At 35.7% G+C, this 19,558-nt stretch overlaps 4 protein-coding genes across 7 annotated transcripts; 1 reads left to right on the forward strand and 3 right to left on the reverse strand.

The window, feature by feature from the left end:
- Positions 1-1,032: 1,032 nt before the first annotated feature.
- Positions 1,033-3,686, reverse strand: LOC122318413 (transcription factor HY5-like). The gene is made up of 4 exons (XM_043135720.1): positions 3,516-3,686; positions 2,979-3,159; positions 2,711-2,867; positions 1,033-1,562 (listed from the first exon to the last, which is right to left on the reverse strand). The coding sequence occupies exons 1-4, from the start codon at positions 3,610-3,612 to the stop codon at positions 1,491-1,493; spliced, it is 507 nt and encodes a 168-aa protein (XP_042991654.1). The 5' UTR covers positions 3,613-3,686; the 3' UTR covers positions 1,033-1,490.
- A 1,198-nt stretch (positions 3,687-4,884) lies between these two features.
- On the reverse strand, positions 4,885-8,303 carry LOC122318410 (protein OVEREXPRESSOR OF CATIONIC PEROXIDASE 3). 2 transcript variants are annotated; one of them, XM_043135718.1, is made up of 5 exons: positions 8,000-8,303; positions 7,460-7,807; positions 6,319-6,636; positions 5,389-5,507; positions 4,885-5,248 (listed from the first exon to the last, which is right to left on the reverse strand). In XM_043135718.1, exons 1-5 carry the CDS (start codon positions 8,201-8,203, stop codon positions 5,221-5,223), a joined length of 1,017 nt encoding a protein of 338 aa, XP_042991652.1. In that variant the 5' UTR covers positions 8,204-8,303; the 3' UTR covers positions 4,885-5,220. The 2 variants fall into 2 exon arrangements, with proteins under 2 accessions (XP_042991652.1, XP_042991651.1); XM_043135717.1 differs by having other exon boundaries at positions 4,885-5,507; positions 8,000-8,302.
- Positions 8,304-8,595: 292 nt separating this feature from the next.
- Positions 8,596-11,437, forward strand: LOC122318412. Its single transcript, XM_043135719.1, has 3 exons — positions 8,596-8,829; positions 9,687-9,918; positions 11,051-11,437. Exons 1-3 carry the CDS (start codon positions 8,714-8,716, stop codon positions 11,345-11,347), a joined length of 645 nt encoding a protein of 214 aa, XP_042991653.1. The 5' UTR covers positions 8,596-8,713; the 3' UTR covers positions 11,348-11,437.
- A 3,551-nt stretch (positions 11,438-14,988) lies between these two features.
- Positions 14,989-16,725, reverse strand: LOC122319257 (zinc finger Ran-binding domain-containing protein 2-like). 3 transcript variants are annotated; one of them, XM_043137244.1, is made up of 4 exons: positions 16,599-16,725; positions 15,791-16,188; positions 15,509-15,629; positions 14,989-15,380 (listed from the first exon to the last, which is right to left on the reverse strand). In XM_043137244.1, the coding sequence occupies exons 2-3, from the start codon at positions 16,180-16,182 to the stop codon at positions 15,530-15,532; spliced, it is 492 nt and encodes a 163-aa protein (XP_042993178.1). In that variant the 5' UTR covers positions 16,183-16,188; positions 16,599-16,725; the 3' UTR covers positions 14,989-15,380; positions 15,509-15,529. The 3 variants fall into 3 exon arrangements, with proteins under 3 accessions (XP_042993178.1, XP_042993177.1, XP_042993179.1); XM_043137243.1 differs by having other exon boundaries at positions 16,603-16,693; XM_043137245.1 differs by having other exon boundaries at positions 16,474-16,615.
- Positions 16,726-19,558: the final 2,833 nt, after the last annotated feature.

The raw sequence follows: 19,558 nt of genomic DNA on the forward strand, positions 1-19,558 counted from the left end.
ATATAAAACTGGGTTGAATCCGGAACCCGAATTTATGGGTTGTAAAAATCCGGATTCACCCGGATTTCGGTCTGAATCATAATTCGAACTAATCTGGTCCAAAACCCTATCTAAATCCGAGCCGGGTCGGGTATACCCATGTTCCCGATCCGGTACCGGATTGAACACCTCTAATCTTGTTAACTTGGCCAAATAGGATATAATTATGTTAAAAATATTCTATATTAGATTAGACATATCTAAAATAATTTAAATTTCTACTAGAATAATTGACTAAATATAGAAGATCACTTTTATTCAATAAAAATTAAAATATTAATTTCTCACTCTTACAATTTCATTTATACTTTCATTTCACCAATTAAAATATTCTACACTTTCATTTCAAATTATTAAATGACTTTTGAAAATATGTTTTTTTAATATTAATTTAATTATAATATAATTATTAATAATATCAAATTGATAGAATTATAAAATGTGATAAAAATAATTTTTTTTAAAAAAATATTAATTTAATTATATTTTATTACTATACAGAGAATGAATAGCTAATCCAATATAGAGATTGAATTTAGATGAAATAGACAAATATAAAAAAATGTTGATATTAATTAAATTTAAAGATAAATTTGACCAAATCAATGAGAATGCTCTTACAACTTCAGGAATGAGATTATTTTACACTAATTCAAGAGATATTTATAACTCACCAACTTTTCATTTTAAATTTTATTGAATTATTATAATTTATATATATTACATAATTTATATATATATATATTACATTTTAAACAATTTTTTTATTAACCACTTAAAAATAAAACTACCTTAAAATATACTACAACTTGGTTTTTACTCAAGTACATCTCAAATTGTTTTGAGGCCATAATGAATTCAAGAATTAAAAAGAGAAAAACTTGGAAACCTTAGGCCCCATTTGATAAAGACTACAAATTTCAAGAAACCGATTGATATGCTAAGACTTTAGTCTCGACACAACCATCTTAACTAAATGCGTTCTAGCGAGGATTTGCAGGGGACAGAATTTCTTCAATTGACACAACCATCTTAACCATATGGATTCCAAGGATAATACAATAATCTCCTAAGATGCTTACATAAGTAAACTATTTGTCCACAAGGCGGTACGAGCCCTGACAGAACCTATTGCACAGCCTCCATCAACACTCCACCGTCACCACCCTTCCGCCATTGGCACCATAACCATAGTCACTGATCAGCCACCACTGTTACTGGCATAGCAAGTAGCCAGATATGATCATCACAATCCTCGCAACCGGCATTACGCATTGATATCAGAAAGTGGTATGAGAACGAAATATAAGATGAAGAAATCCTTGGGAAACACTAATCTAGGATTAAGCATGTCAAGATTCTGTCCCGATACTTCCCTATGTACCTAAAATTATTAGTACTCTCACATCCTATATATATATTAATCTTACAAACCCTGCTCTCGTTCTGTCTCATAAAGACCCATCATTGGCATTAGCACCATTACTTCCTCCTTTCCTGCTTGCTGTTGTGTTCTTCAATATCTGCAAATCAAAATTGATAAATTGCAAGTAATTAGATGTCACGCGATGTGCAGTTTGAGATAAGACGCAGGTAGATCATATATGCCAAATCCTCCAATAACTTGACAAGCTTCATATACCAACAACCCAAACAAGTTTTTATTAATAAAGCGAAAAAATCGAGAATACTAAGCTACAAAACAGGAACAGCCTTATCCTAAGAAAGGATGCTGTTGAACATGGTTAACAATCTCTGGGAAAAATATAACTTGCTTGTGGCTGAGACCACATTGGCCTTTCATATTTTCTGTTTTCTCTCCGGCATGGATCTGCCATGTTTCCTGGCCGGGGAGGGGGGATTCAAAGGATGCCCCCAACTCAGCCAAAAAGAAAAATGGATGCCAATGCATATGGTGGTTCACAACCGTCATGGACATGAGACAGTGGATTATGAGCATCACTCTAACACTCTATTTTTTGTGGGGAAGGGGGGAACCATATTTAGAGTTATGCTATATGCTATACTCACATCCCACTCCAATCACATTGCGCTGATTAGGTACTGCCCAACAATAATTAGATCGGCTCTAGTTTTTTTACAAAGGTCAATGTTCGATGCCACGACAACATAACTGAATAAGAATGGAATAAGCGTGTAGCATACAACATAACTCTTTAGGACACTTCATACCATCCGTTTTGTATTGCCCCATGCCCATGCTTATATAGCTATCAAATCAAATATGCTTTGATCATGTAGACCCTAACATGGAGCTGTGGTCACGTGGACCCTCACCCACTCGGTCAGATCATTATCAACAAGCTCATGGCCATTCCATCATCGATGGAAAAGTGATAATACTGCAGATCTAATTACAATGGCCCACAAACATCGTATATGATGACCACTCCCATGTTCATTTTCTAATTGACAGATTGCACACATAGGCACGCAATGGTAGTTGGCAATAAAAATACTTAATTTTGATGCAGGGATCACAAAAATGCAATAGATATAAATACCGACCATGCCCTCCCAAAGAGCAATTGTGTTGACATCATGATGGTAATGATGCTACCATTGTATAATCATTAAAAAAATGATGCTACGATAGTATACACATAAGAAATGATGCTACTATGGTATGATGTAATGGTGAAATACACACATGTCTAAGCATCTGATTCTCGTTCTGCAAGGTGGACAGCCTCTCTTCAAGCTCAGAGTTCTTCTTCTCCAACTCTTTCACCCTCGTTTCCAGGTCAGTCAAGTATGCCTTCTTCCTTTCCCTTGCTTGCTGAGCCGAAACTCTGTTCCTCAGCAACCTTTTCTCCATTTATTGCAGCACAAAATATAAAATATTACTATAATGCATCTGACCTCACCCAAACAAAACGGATAGATCGAAAAGGGGCAGAACCGTAATAAGCTAATACCTCTTTAGACGCTTGCTTTCTTTGTCAGCTGGACTTCGGCCTCTTTTCCTCTGACCTTCCCCTGCCACTTGAAGCCGGTCTGGACCTGCCCCTGAACCGCTGTCTCGTCTCGAGGCTGAGGTCCCCGCAGATTCACCACCTATCTCTGGTACTCTCCTGATCTCCTCATCACTCTCCAAACCTAAGATATGAAAGACAGAAATATTAAAATGGGCGTAATGTTAGAAGCGAGAATTTCCCCGGGAAAACACGGAGAGACCCTGTTTGAAGCTTCAACTTTGTGACTCGGATCGGAAATTCTTTTTTGGCACTAAGAAGAAAACTACCGCACATGGGAATGAAAAAGAAACGAAAAGAAAAGAAGGAAAGCTACAAAATTTGTGAACATAACTTCAGCTCTAGAAATTTTTCATCATTTCCCAAAACCAATAATGGAAAATAGAAATAATCGTGGAATCAAAGAGGACAAAAAATCACCAAATGGATAACCCGATTGACTAAACTTTTTTTTTTTTTTCGAAGTTAGGAAGTTTCGACCTTCTTTGACTTCGAGTTGAAGAGCGGAGCTCGAAGATCTTTCGCTGCTGGAAGGCAGAGAATTCGCCGCAATGGAACTCGTTGCTTGCTCTTGCATTGCGTCTACAAGCAATTGAGAGAGAGAGAGACAGGCACAGCAAATTTCTTCGGCTTTCAGAGGGAGAAAAGAGCGGGACAATTATGTTACAGCGAGTAAATAAGTCGACGTCTGTTTGGAGAGATCTTAGCCGAGAGATTTGTCCAAATCTGACGGATGTGTAAGTGGGAGCGTGGAGGGTTATGAGCCATGAGGAGTGGCATAAATCAAAGGTTTGCAGGGGCGAGCCGTGGAAGTTGACAGGCCGTTGGATGGAGAATGGATCCGACGGATAGGAAAGAAGTTGGAAGCGTAATGTGTAACGAATCGGGACCACAAAATGCGCTGGCGTACAATGCTGGTCTCGATTTTGGGGAAGCGCTTGCAATTTCGAGAGATTACCATGAACGTCGTCCGTTGCGGTGACCGCACGTACCAAACACGTGCAATTAGGTAATTACTTTTGTACAAACTTACCAGCGTACGTATAATCCGTTTGGAAACGTAATTATTTTTAAATATTTTAAGATTATTTTGAATATTTTATTTTAAAACTTCATCCAAATATAAAATATTTTTTAATTTTAAATCTTTAATATTTTTAATTTCATAAAAGAAAAAAAATTTAAAATTTAAAAGTGTTATTTTGAAAAGAATAATACTTTATCCACATAAAAAGGTCACCGATGGTGACCACATATATTTTTTTATTTAATGATTAAATAAATATTTTTAAATAAAATTATGGTTTTTAAAATATTTAAAAATATAAAAAATGTATGAAAAAAAAAACCCTTCTTCGATGGCCTATCTCTATGGTTGTAGCATGGTATTTTGGAAATTATTTTGAAAGAAAATATTTGAGAATAATTTAGAACAGTCACGTTGCCAAACAAATCTAAAAGTGCCATAAAAGTTATATTTTATACCCTTCTTTCTTATTCAAAACAGATTAGAACAAGATCCATCCTCATGTGATGTGAACTTGAGTTGACATAATCCAAACCGATATAATCATCTCATATAATTATTATAACTTTCTCATCTCATCTCATGTAATTATAACTTTTTCAAACTCGTATATAAAATATAATAAACAATTTAACTTTTTTAAAGTCTAAAACAAAATAATATTAAAAATATATATTATAATAATATTTTATTCAACTTTAAACTCGTTCCATCTCATCCATCTCATTTCATCCATATAACCAAATGAAGACTTTTGTCACACCTTCCGACCCTAACACGAAGTCAACACGAAATTAACAAATTATAAATGAAAGGTTTGACTTAATTAAATAGGTTGGATTAGCATTTGCACATATATAATTGACTTGACACAAAATGTTCTTACAAGGAATTACGATCGCCTGACTTAAATGATTCAACCAGGACGGTAGAGTATTCTACAAAGCTTTTACAAAATGTATTTCAAAATCAGCTATTAAGACAGGTATCCAAAACAGGTGGCAAAATCCTAACCCACCCTGCGTAAAAGGGATGAAAAACCTTAATCTAAGACATGTTTCTTCAATGAAGTCCTAAGGAAGCCAAGGAAAAGAAGGTGTTTTGTGGAGGAAACGTTTGAGCGGAACCTCTAGCAGAAAGAGTGCCAAAAAAGTAGTGTCATGGTACAGTAGCCTTATGGAATAACCTATGTATGGTAATTTCCTGTTAGATTTTCTAATTATCTCACCAGAAAAGTAAAAAGCATAATATACTCTTATCAGAAATCATTACAGACAAAATCTCATCACACGCATTTAAAGGGACTTCACAGTTTCAGGATCAGACCGTTGGTATGGAATGCGATGGTCAGGGACTCCATCTTCAGCACGTTTGTCTTCAAACCATTTCACAACCCTTTTTTTGGGTAGATTTGTCACATGCACAATGCTACTAATCATTGAGTTCTGCATTGTTTGTCAAAGTACAGAGTAAGAACATACAATTCGAGTTTTTAGAGAAAATACCCAAGAAGCATGCTCTTAGGAGGAAATCAGTTATAACAGGAAGCACAATCAGTACCAGCATTACAAAAACTAGAAACTTTTTTTTTTAATCAATAAAACAACTAGAAACTTACACAGGTCAACCTTTCAAAATGTCAAAAACATAGCATTGGACAATACCAACAGAAAGCACTATGGGGGGCCTAAAAGTAGAAGTCGATAATCCGACTTGATGCAGAATAAATTCTAATTTTGAGAGTTTTGCATTTCCCAGTAAATCCTGTGTAGGTACAGTGATTTGGACCAAACGTATATAGATTTTTTAACCTTAGATTTCCTTCTTAGTTCTAATAAAACTGACCTAAAAGCATCCATGATGAAAGAATGAACGAGATGATATTATTACTGTTTTTTTTTTCTTTATTATTGCTGTTTTTTTTTTCTTGAACCTACAATCTCACTTCTACCCCATTCCTATGAGTGACAAAGCTTTAAGTGGCATCTAGAAAATCCTTAAAGAATCATCATATCAAAATGGTTTTATTTAAAGTTTTAACAGCTGATATATTTGTTTGATAAGAAGTTTTAAAAGCTGATATACATGAACAGAAAGACATTTTCCATTAAAATCAACCAATAAAGTAGATTAAATCAGTTGCATCCTTGCTCAGTTAACAATTGGCATATGTTACTTACTGGTCATGAGGACAAAATTCCCCAGCACCCCCAACAGTGCAAGTTTGCAATATTGAAAAAGAAACAGACTACTTACAGTAGGGCGTTTTGTTCTCCTATAAACTCTTTCAAGGGTTTCAACTTGCACTTTTTTCAGTCTCTTTTGAGCATTCCATGTCTGTTGCATGACATGGACAGGCAGTTGCCCCTTGGTCTTAGGTTCTGCTGCATCCGCACTTGTTTCGCTAGGAATTTCTGTGGGTGCGGGCTTACTTTCAGGCACTGATACTGATACTATTGGTGCCGGTTTATCAGGTAAAGCGGCACTCATCATTAAAAGATTTGGAGGAGGGTCACGAAGCAATTCAAGAACAACAGCCCTATCAAGACAAAGCTCTGCAGCAAGAGTTTTTATCTGCAAAAGGAAGAAATTGGGTATGATAAGAAAAAATTTGTTTAGCAAAGCAAAGCAAAGAAATACTATAGATATCTAATATCAATAGAAAAAACGCTTCACAGGCAGAGCAAGAAGCATTTATTATGCTGAACGTGCATGTCAGATAGGGTTCCGCCTTGCCCAACCCACCCCCCCCCCCCCCCCCCCCCCCCCCCCAAAACAAACACACACACACAAACAAAGGAAGACAGATTTAATCATTACCTTCAAATTAATATATTACTTTCAAGCAAAATGTAAAATCATTTTATCGAACTACAAACTAATTTGCAGCTAATGAGATGATTGAAAATGAACATAGATAATGTGGAGAAAACTAAGGATCTCCAAAAAACTCAGAAAATTAGCCTAGATGGGTTCATTCAGACAGCCCATCTGGCAGAAACAATTCCAATGCGGTTTTTTTTATAGCATGTATATTTTACCTATAAAAAAAAAATGTATATTTGACAGTGCAGTAAACTGAATTTTTTCATTATACAAAATTGTGGCAATTGGCTAAAATGGTCAGGCATAGCAAGCCGCAAAGCCCAAAGTCAGGAACATGTCACTTGACGAGGTTCCCCTGTGATAACACGATTCCCAAATGAATAACCCAATCATCTCTTCGATCAGAATTCGGAAAAATGCATACTAGCGGACAGGTATGGGTAGCAGGAATGCATATGCATCAATCATACATCTATGAATTATAGCAAATCAAAAACCCGGCCCGACTTCCAAAAGGTTAAGATTTTCCATATATTCCAGATAACAACACGGGGGATATAAAGATACGTACGCTAGTTTTTCGGCGGCCAGCTTTCAAAGCTGCAGCCAATCTTCGAAGTTGCCAATTTTTAAGCTTCACCGGCCTTTCGTATTCTTCATCGTCATCTTCTTCAGCATCATTCTCACTTTCAGTGTCATCTGCAGCTGAAATCGCCATTTCTATATCATCATCTCCTAGTACCTCCGCTAATTCTTGTTCAAACCTGGCAAGGTCTTCTTCACTTATCTCATCATCCTCGTCATCTAGGGATAGCCCATCATTCTTTAAATCCTCTTCCAGTTGGCTAAAGAGTGCGTCAAAGGCATCCTCGTCTATATCAACGTCGTCTTCTAAAGCATCATTGCGACGCAAGACTTTCTATAAAATAGAAAGGCATAGAATTAGAATTATCCTTTACGAAGCAGAACATTCAGAATCATAAAACCAACAATTAAAAGGATTTTTCATTTTAGTAAGAAGTAGACACTAGCCAATTTCCAAGCCAAATAAAGATAAATAGAAATAAAGAATCTTCATTTTTTCGAACCAAACAAGCTCAAGCTATCAGACCTTATTTCTCTTCGAAGAGGAAGACGCAGAGTTGGAAGAGCTGGGGTTTCGACGGCGCGAGAGAGCCAGTACGGAGCGGTGGGGAGGGTGAAGTGGCAGAAACAAATGGCTGGGCCGGGATTGGCCCACGAGGAGGCGGTCAAAGAGAGAGAATGATAAGCGCTGAACCGCCATGGAAGTGTGAACCGACGAAGCAAAAGCCATTATAGCTTATTCTCAATTCTCCAGTCCTTGGATTTGGAGATAGAAAGAACCGAAGGAAGAGGAAGGGACTTGTCACTTCAAAGACTCGCCTCGAAGCGGTTTTCAAAACCTCATTTGTCCGGAAACAAAACGGCACAGTTTTCATAGAAGCTCTTGGATTGAGACGGCGCCGTTTGATGATAATAGGTATCGTCCGATTCGTTGGCACAATAGGGTCCAGATATAGGGACAGCCCAGATAGGCCCAGACCATAAACTTTACCCCACTAAAAAGTTTTCCTGATCTGCAAAATAAAAACATATTTTGGGCCCGGCAAAGAAAATTAATTTCGGGCCCAGCACTAGATTACATACGTTTTATACGGTTGCAGTGTTTACAATTTTTTTTGAACAAGTTGCAGTATTTACAATTAAATTAAGCATCTGGGGACTTCAGAATTCAGATTAGGCTGGCTCGGGCGGATCAAGAGGCATTACAGTCAATCTCTCTTTCGCTCTGTGCGCGGCAATAATGGCAACTTCTTCTTCTTCATTATCGTCGTCATCAAAGGGATGGGCGAGCAATCTGTCAACAATAGCAGCTCGCATCTACTTCTTCCTAATCATCCTTCAGATCCCTCTTTTCAGGTACCAAGTTCTTTAGCTCTCCCACTATTACTTGTCGTTTATATTTCATATTCTCGTGACCTAGAGAGACAGAGAGAAAGGAAAAACTCTGCAGACTGCACCTTCCGTTTTCTTTCATTTGTCCTAGATCCGATCCCTTTAGTAGTTCGCTGCCCAACTAGTTTTTTCACTCTGGCTCTTCCTCGAACCTTTTCTTGTGATTTTCTGGTATAGGTGTATAAATTGTCAAATTAAGACTTCTAACTGTATTGATCTCTATTTGTAGAAGATGTATCTATCGAAATTGCGGCTTGATGGTCTGAAATATGTTTGGGTATATGAATAAATAGTTCTCGAAATACACCGCAATTCATCGCAACACTGCCTGTGATGCCATTTTTTCTTATCATGCAAAATTTTCCCTGGACGGACGGTATCTCAGAAACACTTCAATTGGCGGAGTGAGAAAATCTACCAATTTGCCTCCAGCATGTTATGTTTAAGAAAACAAGATCTTGCTACTTTTGGCACCTGGCTGCTGTTCTGATACACTTCTATACTCTGGGATTCCACTCCCCATACTTTGCAACTGACTACATCCCATTAAGCTTGCTTTCAGCTGCGTGTCTCAGTTGTCTATTTGGTTTGCCATTTAACATCTCCCCGTAACTTCTGTTTGCATTTTCTGGATGTTATTTTAATTGAGTTTTCTATCCATTGGTTTGCCTTGGTTATGTCCTCCCCCCCCCCCCCCCCCCCCCCCCCCCCCCTCGCTCCCTCCCTCAGATGATTCCAAGGTCAATTTGAAATAAGTTAATTATGCAACAACATGTAGTACTTAGTTGCTGTATTTGAGTTGTATATTTTTACTTTGACAGGGTCCCATGTAGATCTGGAATGTGTACAACACCATTGCACGTCACATCCTCCCAATTGATTGCAAGTGAGATCTTTCCTGTTGCTGTTATGAAGACCCTTTTGTACCCTGGGGCTGTTGCAAATGGCCTTGTCAAGAACTTTGCTGTTCCAAGCTGGAATAATCTGTTAGACATCTATAACTTAACCAGTGTGAAGGAAGCTTCTGCAGTAACAGATCTCCAACGCTTAGAGGTTCTGTTTAATAGTTGATCATTGCCCTTTTCAATTGTTTTCTGCATAGTTGTTTGTTTTGAGGAAGTTTACAGTTTTTTTGGGGGGAACAGAGGCACCTAACGCGATATTAATGGTCCCTCAATAAATAATCTCTGCTTAGTCTAAAATAGCAATCAATTATGACACATACTCTAGACATTTAATTGATCATGAATTAATTTTCCTTTGGTGTAATTCATTCGACACATCCACCCTGTTTATGCATATCATTGGTATTATTCCACATAATTTTAAAGAATTATTTTTTTTTTTTTTTTATAAGTACATAATTTTAAAGAATTATCAATTATAGAGAATAAAATAAACGAGGCAGCCTATTTTCCTTTTGCTACTTCCAAGCTGGCTTGACACTAGCACGTGCATTTGCAAGCATACAGACACATCGAGTCTGTAGCATATGTATGTTGATTCTTTGGTGGAAATCTTGGCTGATTGAATTAGTATGACTGGTTCTAAATTTCCCCAAATATTTTCACATAAATTTCTGAAGCTTGAATAATTTTCCAGTTCACAACACCTTGACCAAGCCCATTTCCGCTTATCACAATAAATTTTCTCATAAAAAAACTAGCCCTTTTCTGATTCATTGGAGTAGACTATATGAATCCTCTCTGTCAGAAGCAACCTCCTCTCATTTTCTTCAGTGGCGACTTCTCTATATTCTCCCCATATGATTAGCTTCCTCGTTGGATGTTTGGTTATTTTAATGCTTAATAAGTAGTTGAGGTTCCTCTAGCAACTGAAAATCTCCAATAGCCTGTTTTCTTTAAAACATTGTTCTCAGGGGTGGGGGCTATTGTTTGTAACGGACTAAATGTCCATGACTTTTGACTATCAGTTGTAAACTCTAGTTAGGTATTTCTCATGTATACTCCCTGTATGCTTGGGCTTTGCCTATTATTATGAATAAAATACCTTGATTACCGATAAAAAAAAAAAAAAAAATCTCCAATAGCCTGAATGTGTAATATTGAGTAGGTCTTATATATTTTAAGCTCCAGAATTACTGCAACTTCATTTCTCCATGACTCCTTTAGGATTCTTGATTTAAGCTGTCAATTTTCTCGGCCAATCTTTTGGTTTGTTCCAGGTTCTTGCAGGAAGCTACTTCTCCGTGGCAGGAGCGCTTGTGGGTATTCTAAGACCAGGGAGGATGAGCATGTTTGGGACACTTCTAGTAATTTGGGGCCTTGTCAAGGAGGGGATTTTAGGAAAGCCAGTAAATACAGATCCAACACAAGCCGTCTATGTCTACCCAACAATGTTGATTGCTGTGATCTGTGCTTTCTCGTCTGTAAAGTATGATGTGAAGAAGGTTGTTAGGAGTGCTCCAGCCCGACCCGTGGCAAAGCCTCTTCAGAGCTCCTCAAAATCTAAGCTGAAATGAATCGTCGAATGCTGTACTTCGGATTACTTGTGAACACTTTCATGTTAATGAGTTTAAACTGGATTCATTTCCACCAAATCATTCTGAAAATTTTGTTGCGTTTCAAAATATTTCAGTTGTTTCCCCGACATATCCAAGTCATTTAAAGAGGGCACTGATTTAGGAATTGAAATTTCAGGGAAAGGGTGATTCTTGCCAATGCTGTCTGGTTCCATTAGCTTCTTTTAATTGAAGTGATGGTTTCCCTCGAGCCTTTCGCAGTTCGAAGAAACAGAGATGGTCATGTAGGTGGCCATTTGCATTTTATTGATGTCGGTAACGATTTTGGCTGGCATGCATGTTTACGGAGCAGCACTACTTAACAAGTAAAGCCACGTACCAAAAATAAATAAAAATAAAAAGGGAAAGCCCAACAGCCCGAGTGTTCCATTCAAATAAATTTGGTTACTAAGACGGAGCACAAGGAGGACTTCATGGATTAAGCCCATAGACAAAGTTCCATATCGCTCCTTTGCAAAACCCCACTGATCCAACACAACTCTGTATTTGAGTCCAAATTCCAATGCCTTTCCGCATCTATTATCAAGTGGCTTTCTGCAAAGAATAATGTTAATATTTCCTTTTATTTTATCTCTTTATTTTAACTGTTTATGTATTTAATTTTTTTTAAAAAAATTCTTAATAATTAAAAAAGTGACTATTAGTGTATTAATATTTAAAAAAAAATTAAAATGTTGAAATAAAGAGTAAAAAAAAAAAAAATAGAAAAGTGCAATTTACACTAGGAGGCACACCAAATGAAAAAGTTGAGGAGGTATAGTAGTACTACCTTTCTATGAAATAGTGCTGCTAGGGTGCCGCCCCGTAGTGACTGCTAGGGTGCCCCCAGGCAAAATTCTCCTTTTTTAATTTTGTTATTCATATTTTTTTAATATTTTTAAATATTTTTAAAAAATACTAATATATTAATAGTCACTTCTTTATTATTAAGTAAAAAAAAATTTAAATACATAAGTGGTTAAAATGAAGAGACAAAATAGGGAGAGTATAGTAGCATTATTCTTTGTGAAAACATCTATCTCTCAAGCTATATCTATCCTTTTTTTTATTATTAAAAAAAAAATCTCCTTTTTTCACGTTACTAGCTTGTGCCTACCTTTCATCAAACCCTTGGTGCATGCACAAAGGTTTACTTTGATGCTTTAAAGATGCGTGTTTGGTTCGACTCGGAAAGAATAGGGAAAAACTTAGAAAGTGAAAAATAAAAATAAAAATACCCCACTTTATAAAGAAAGAAAAGTGAAAAGGAAAACTTTAAAAAAAGCAAGCTTTTTAGTCCTTTTTTTGGTGCCTTGAGTTGGATAAAAAGGTGCCCTTGTTTTTGCTACCATTGACTATCACAGTCATGTTGATTATTTTTCAACTCTCGTACTTGGTCCATTGAATTGTCTATTTTTGTTATCTTTCGGGGCCCGACTGAAATCTAAATCATCATTAAAGATGCTCATTTTGCTCTTTAATCATCAAGACTCTGTCACACGTCTTGTCTCTGTTAGATTGAGATCATGTACTAAAAAAATATACAACCAATAATCATATTTTATTTTTATATTTGTAAACTCTAAAAAAATTTTATAATCCTGTAAATTCAATTGTTTTTTTTTTTTAAATTAGTTTGCAAGTATATACAAAGTCATTATAAGAAAAATGACCACTTATGACGAATTATATGCGATAAAAATGATAATTTGAAATAAAAATAAACCAATTTTAATAAAAAATAATCATTTTCATAAAAAATAACTAACCATAACTGAGCAGTTTTAATATTATAGCGAGTATTTGTTAAAGAAAATGTGGAAGCTCTAAGAGATCATGAATGAAAACTATAACATAGAAAAAGGGGCATGAAAATGGCACAGTTAAAAACCTCAACCATGCAAGTGATGATTGAAGAAGAGGGGTACTTGCATGCATGCGACCTTCACTAACACCAACAAAGCAAGCTGCATTAAATGAAGTATAGTAGTAACATAAGGTTATAAGCTTAAAGTGGAACAAAGATTCTTTGCTGAAAGCTAAATAATGGAGTGTAGTAGCAGACAACTCATGGATGTGTGGTTACTTTTTGACCAATTAAATTCGCATGCATTACTTAAACATATAGATACCCATGAGTAGTAGTACTTGAATGTCAATGAGGGATCAGCACATTAAAAGGCATAGCTTTGAAATGGAATCCAATGTGCATCACATGACTTTAATTTTAAATATGTTCAACAATATCTTCTTAGACGTTGAAAGTTCATTCAAATCATCGGTCAAAGTTAAACAAACCATGCACTAGGTAGAATAGATTCCTCAATGAAGGTGATGATATTTAATGAGAGTTTGTGACAGTTCACCATCCTCTCTTTCTTATAATTTATGTTCGCTCTAATGAGATAGCTAGAATATTACTTTAACGAGTGTGTTTATATATATATATATATATAAAGTTTTATTATATAAAATTATTTTTACGTATTATTTATGCATTTTATTAATATAATTGATCAAAATAATTATTTTATATTAAAAAAATGACGCTTCCAATCACATTAATAAAATATATAAGGAGTATATAAAAATAACTATCTATAAAATTTATATATATATATATTATAATTTTCTCTTTACCTCACGAGTACGTACGTCCATGAATGCCTCAAGTACATATATATAAGAATCTTGAATTAATAGACGTACAACTTTATTGCAGTGAGGACAAACGTACAACATATACAAAATGATCTGCTTCCATCAATCCTCAAATCATATCATAGCTGGCAACATCGAAACAACATTAACGGAGTTGGCATGCATGTACGTACGTACGTAGTAGTACTGTGGATTAGAATACGAAGCCGAGGTACGTACGTACTATGATCACCATGATCGAAATAATTAATTATATATCCCTTTTTTCTAGCAATTATACATCCCATTTTAGTTGCATATATATATATATATATACTATATATGTTGGCTTTATATATAATATTTAAGAACAACATAATCATGAGATAGATCAGAACCATGATATATATAAAAAAATCATGCCGGCCATGAATATATTTTTTTAATATATGGTACTAAAATGTGTATATACGTACACATTTATATATATAATATAGAAATATACCTTGAAAACTAGCTACTTGAAGTGCACATGATACGTACATGATGACTCATATTTTTAGATGAAGAGCGATCGATCGAAGAAATTAAAGGGAAAATGAAGATCATGATGGAGTTTGAATAGCATTAATAAACCTGGCACGTGATTTTTGTTATTTAAATTTTTATTATTTGATTGTATATATGCATGCATGATCTGATTCTCGTCTAATAATCCGGCGTTGTATATTACCAAAGGATTCTGATGTGGTCCACGAACAGTCCTTCAATTTATTTCTTTATATATCATCATGTGAGCATTATTGCTTTTTTTCCCCATTAAAATTCAAATATTCCATATTAATTCCATGGAACAGCCCCATGGGTACGTAAAAAGGAAGAGATCAGGCTGATCTGGAAATTAATATATATATATTAATTCTCTACATAATTAGCTAGCTATATGGAGGATTGAGGCAAGCTTTGAAACACAAGAACGGACACATGGATTAATTAATATATGAAACGTACGTACGTACACCAGAACTACATAGTACTTTTTATAATATTCTAAATTAATTAAAATAAGAAAATAATTAAAGTTGATGACAGAACGCTGAATGATCATCATGTAGCTCTGCATTAACCCTAGCTAGCTACCTGATTCTTCAAGAGCTACGTACCTAGCTACCCAGTACTGGTAACTAGATCAAGGAGATGATCATAAATATGAAAAAAAAAAAGAAAAAAGTACACAAAACAAAAAATAATAGATCAGGTACGTAGGCCAAAATGAGTAACTTCCGATATCTCTATCGATCGTACATAGGGACGACCATGATCCGCGATATCTCCTCCAACAACGTCAGCATGACTGTAAATTAATAAATGAAAGTAATGAAAATTAGTATATAGGGAATTAAGAAGCTGCCATGCATTAATTAATGTTTAAAATCTGGGTGGATCGATATATATGAAAGAAGCCAAATCGATTAATCTTACCCAGAAAGGGAGGGACATCGTCTAGGATGAATATGGAGACCTGCCGGCGCTCGAGTCCCTCGGCGCATTGCATCGGAAACACTCCATCCTGCTCGCGAAATTGTGCTCGTTGCACCCCATCCTATATATATTTGAAATATTCACTCAACTTTATAAACTACTTTAGATTCACCCAAAGACACATGTACGCATGCAGCCATGTGAACTGTGTATGTGATTAATGTGACTGATGATGCATATATGATATATGCATGGAATATTATGCCGATTAATTGAACTCACCTAGAGCATATCCAATCACCAGATTTCCAGCCAGAGCGGCTGGAGCTGCCAGTACTGCTGCCACTGCCAAACCCCCCAAAACCTCTCGTTCTTAGTTTGTCATCATAATATCCCCCACCAGAAGATTCATCCTTGGAGGCACCGCACTTGAAGCAGCTTGATCGGCTAGCAAAGTTATGGGTCCCACAGTTCCCAATGGTGCAATACCAATCACCAGGGCGGACATCTGGGCCTGTAGTATTATTATTGAACCTAAATGATGATGAGCCACCAAAGCTTCCATAGTCACCTCTCTCCGCTGCTCTTGGCTCTCCACATCGTTGGCACGAGTCCCTCCTTTGAAAGTTGAGATGGTTGCATGATCTACAATTCCAATCTCCTGGCCTGCTCATTTTCCCCTTTAATTCGAAGAGATAAAACATCATTAGTCCATTAATATTACATCATGATACAGAAAGCTGCTAGATTATACATGACTAGCCAATTACTTCTATGATTTGAGCCAAACTAGCAAGCAATTACACTGTATTATTGAAGTCTAGCTGTTATTCGTGGATAGTAACTCGTGAACAGTGATATGCACTATTAATAATTAAATCTAGCTAGGAACTCAAGGCCGGCACAGTAAAAAAGGAAAAAAAAAGAAGAAGCTATAAATTAACATTCATGAGCTTGAAACGAACCCACGAACGTCAGACAATCAGCCTACGAGAGTCGAAAATAATCAGCAGCCTGGCTAGCAAGGATGTAGTATTATCAGAAACACGTATATATATGCATGCATCATGGTAATCTAAGCCGTACTCACCTACCTAATTCAGAAGCGCCTAGACAGATATATATTAGATCAGCACTACTACTGACTACTACTGTCTGAACTGGAATTTGTGATTGTGGTGTGAGGGTTGGAGTGGCTTTATATACTTCCTTAGGACATCGGGAACCGTGAAGATTGAGGTAGCCAGTGGAGGGTTAGGTTGTTCTTTTTCATATTCAAGTCACTTTGCTTCCTTGAACAATGGAATCACAAAACACTAAACTTAGGAAAAGAGATAAAAGAAAATTCGAAATTGGGATTCCAAAACCAAATTAAAGCAAAAGAAGTAATAATATTAATAATACTAAAATTTTTTAATCAAAGCTAGCTAGCTCGATCTGAGTACAGCCTCTTTTAGGGTTTTTGGAGCTGGCGGCCTTAATTTTAAACTGCATGAACGTACTGCTAGCCCTCAAATCTTACAATATTATTAATGAAGTTCCATATAATTAATAAGTAGTACTACTACTTACCCAAATTAAGATCATGGAGTTCCACAACTGACAGTTTGCAGCATGTTCTCCAATATTCGAGCATATATGTTGAATGCAGACCAGTTCCTTGTTTAGGCAATGTCAAACCGCATTAGCCTTAGACGTTTCTTAAACATTCATGTTTCTTCCCCAAGTTATATTAAGAGCCATATTTCACAATGGTGCGAAGAGTACTGGCATCCTCGTAATCATGCTTCAAGAAAAAGTTCATACACATGTTTCTTACTTATAATTAAATTACGGAAATGGAAATCAAAGTAACACTTCTTAATGTACAACATGACCACCGTACCAAATTGTCACTTAAATTTTCCGTACATCTTAATGGTCAATTAATATTAACGATCGAATGGCCAATGGGTAATTTGCAGCTTATGTTTTTAAATTAATTTGGAGGCTAAGTGAAAACATTGATATATTTTTGGTGCTCAAATTACAAAAATAGTACTGTTAGTTTGAGGGAGTGAAGTGTTCTTTTCCGGCCTTGAAAGATCGATTTAGCTTATCGTGTTCAACTTTGTCAAGCTAACCTCTCAGTCTCAGCTTGCCTCTACATATAAAGCAAATTAGCCTATTAAACTGACATTCTAATTAACCTCAAAACACAACATAGTACTCCCGGCCTCCAACATCCTTTATATCTATTATTTCCTGATCAACACTTTAAAACACTTTTGACTATTGCATTTACGACCCTCATCCGTCAAGTTGGGGAAAAAAAGTATATTATATGGTCCTCCAAATTAACACCATATGGTCCGAGTGCATGCTTTCTTGTCGAGTCAGGATTAGATAAGGAGTAACAAAATCCTCTATTTCTTACCAGACAACATGAATATTCCTCACACGGGAAAAACAAAACACCCTTGAGAAGATCATGAAGGACCCATTTCCTTATATATATTCTTATCTCAAAATATATGACCAAGGCGAGTTCATGTGTCCTTCCGATCATATACTTTGAGGGCCCACGAGGAAACAGTCAATATCTAGGAAAAATGGTGGGTACTTTTCCATTTTGAGTATTCCTTTTATTTTACTAATGGAAACCCAAATTTTGCAAATAAGTCAAAAAGATCACAACCCTAATTAATAATTTTCAAGTGACTGAAGCTAGCATACATTTATATATATATATATATATATATATGTAGTACTATCATTTTGGCATCCATGAATATAAATATTAATGGCCTCTTCAGTACTCCTGCTAATGCCAGAACCCGTTTGGTAAATATAATGAAATAAATCAGTGATACACAGTAATAATTCTTCTCTGATCCTGGAAACAACCAGCACCACTTGGTAACTAGTGCCAGGTCACTCGTGCGTGTCAGAATCGACTGTCTAGAGGCAGTACTCGAAGCTAAAGCAAAAGTTGCATTCATGTCATGTGGCCATGAGTTCAATGAGGTTTTCAGAATCAATTTTTTACTTTTACATGATTAATTTGGTGAAAGAGAAAGAATTCTCTTTTTATGACCAAATTTTGATGGAGAAGGGGTATATATAATCGAATGATGAGATATATGGTTCAAAATCAAGGATAGGAAAATGGCAGAGTTTCGATAAAGACAGTCGAAGTTGATCATGATGCAGGAAGAGAATTCTTCGAGGTTTCAAATTTTGACCATCTTTTTTGTTTTTGTTTTTTTTCCTTTTTCCTCTTCTTCTTCTTCGATCGCTTACTTGCTATGGCTTTTTCGCTGTCATTTTCTTTTGCCACCTCTCTCAAGAGAAGGAAGAGAGGATCAATACAGACATGCAGTGAGTGAAAGAGAGAGAACAAAAAAAAGAATTGAAAGTTTAAAAACTACAAGATCTCACGTACCCACCATTATTCTGGGGAAATGGTAAAGAAGTCTGTAGCAAACTGTGAAAAAGCAAAAAAGGAAGAAGGGTCGCCGAACTGATTCGGATTCTCTAGCTCATTGGGAAATGCCTCCATGCATGCATGAGTACCATGACCCAACCCAATATGCCTAATCCTGTATACATCCTTCCACTTTTCCTTTTAGGATAAACAATTCAACCTACGTACAGATCTTAATAACAAATCTTTCTGAAATATATAACGTAAAAAACTGTAGTAGCTTAGTACAAAATAATTTAAAATTATATTTTATATGTAAATTCGTTGGCACATTCTCCAGCTTGGGAGTGACCTTTATATATTACTTAACAAAGAATAAAATACTAGTCATCCAAAGTAGGGCCCTCGAGAGAAGTACGTACTCATGACCTTTTTCAAAGGGATGTTACAAAATAAAATTTATAAAATAATATAATTTAATTTCATATTTATATATCAATTCGCCTCAGCTTGTAACATCTTTCTATGGTCTAGTATTTATCTTCTTTTCATGTGAAATATTCTTTTTTGAGTTCTGTTATATATAATTATTTTTTTATATTTTTTATACATTCTATTTATATGATTAATCAATTAATTATTTT

Source organism: Carya illinoinensis, chromosome 8 (genome assembly GCF_018687715.1).
Source record: "Carya illinoinensis cultivar Pawnee chromosome 8, C.illinoinensisPawnee_v1, whole genome shotgun sequence".
Taxonomy (NCBI): Eukaryota; Viridiplantae; Streptophyta; class Magnoliopsida; order Fagales; family Juglandaceae; genus Carya; species Carya illinoinensis.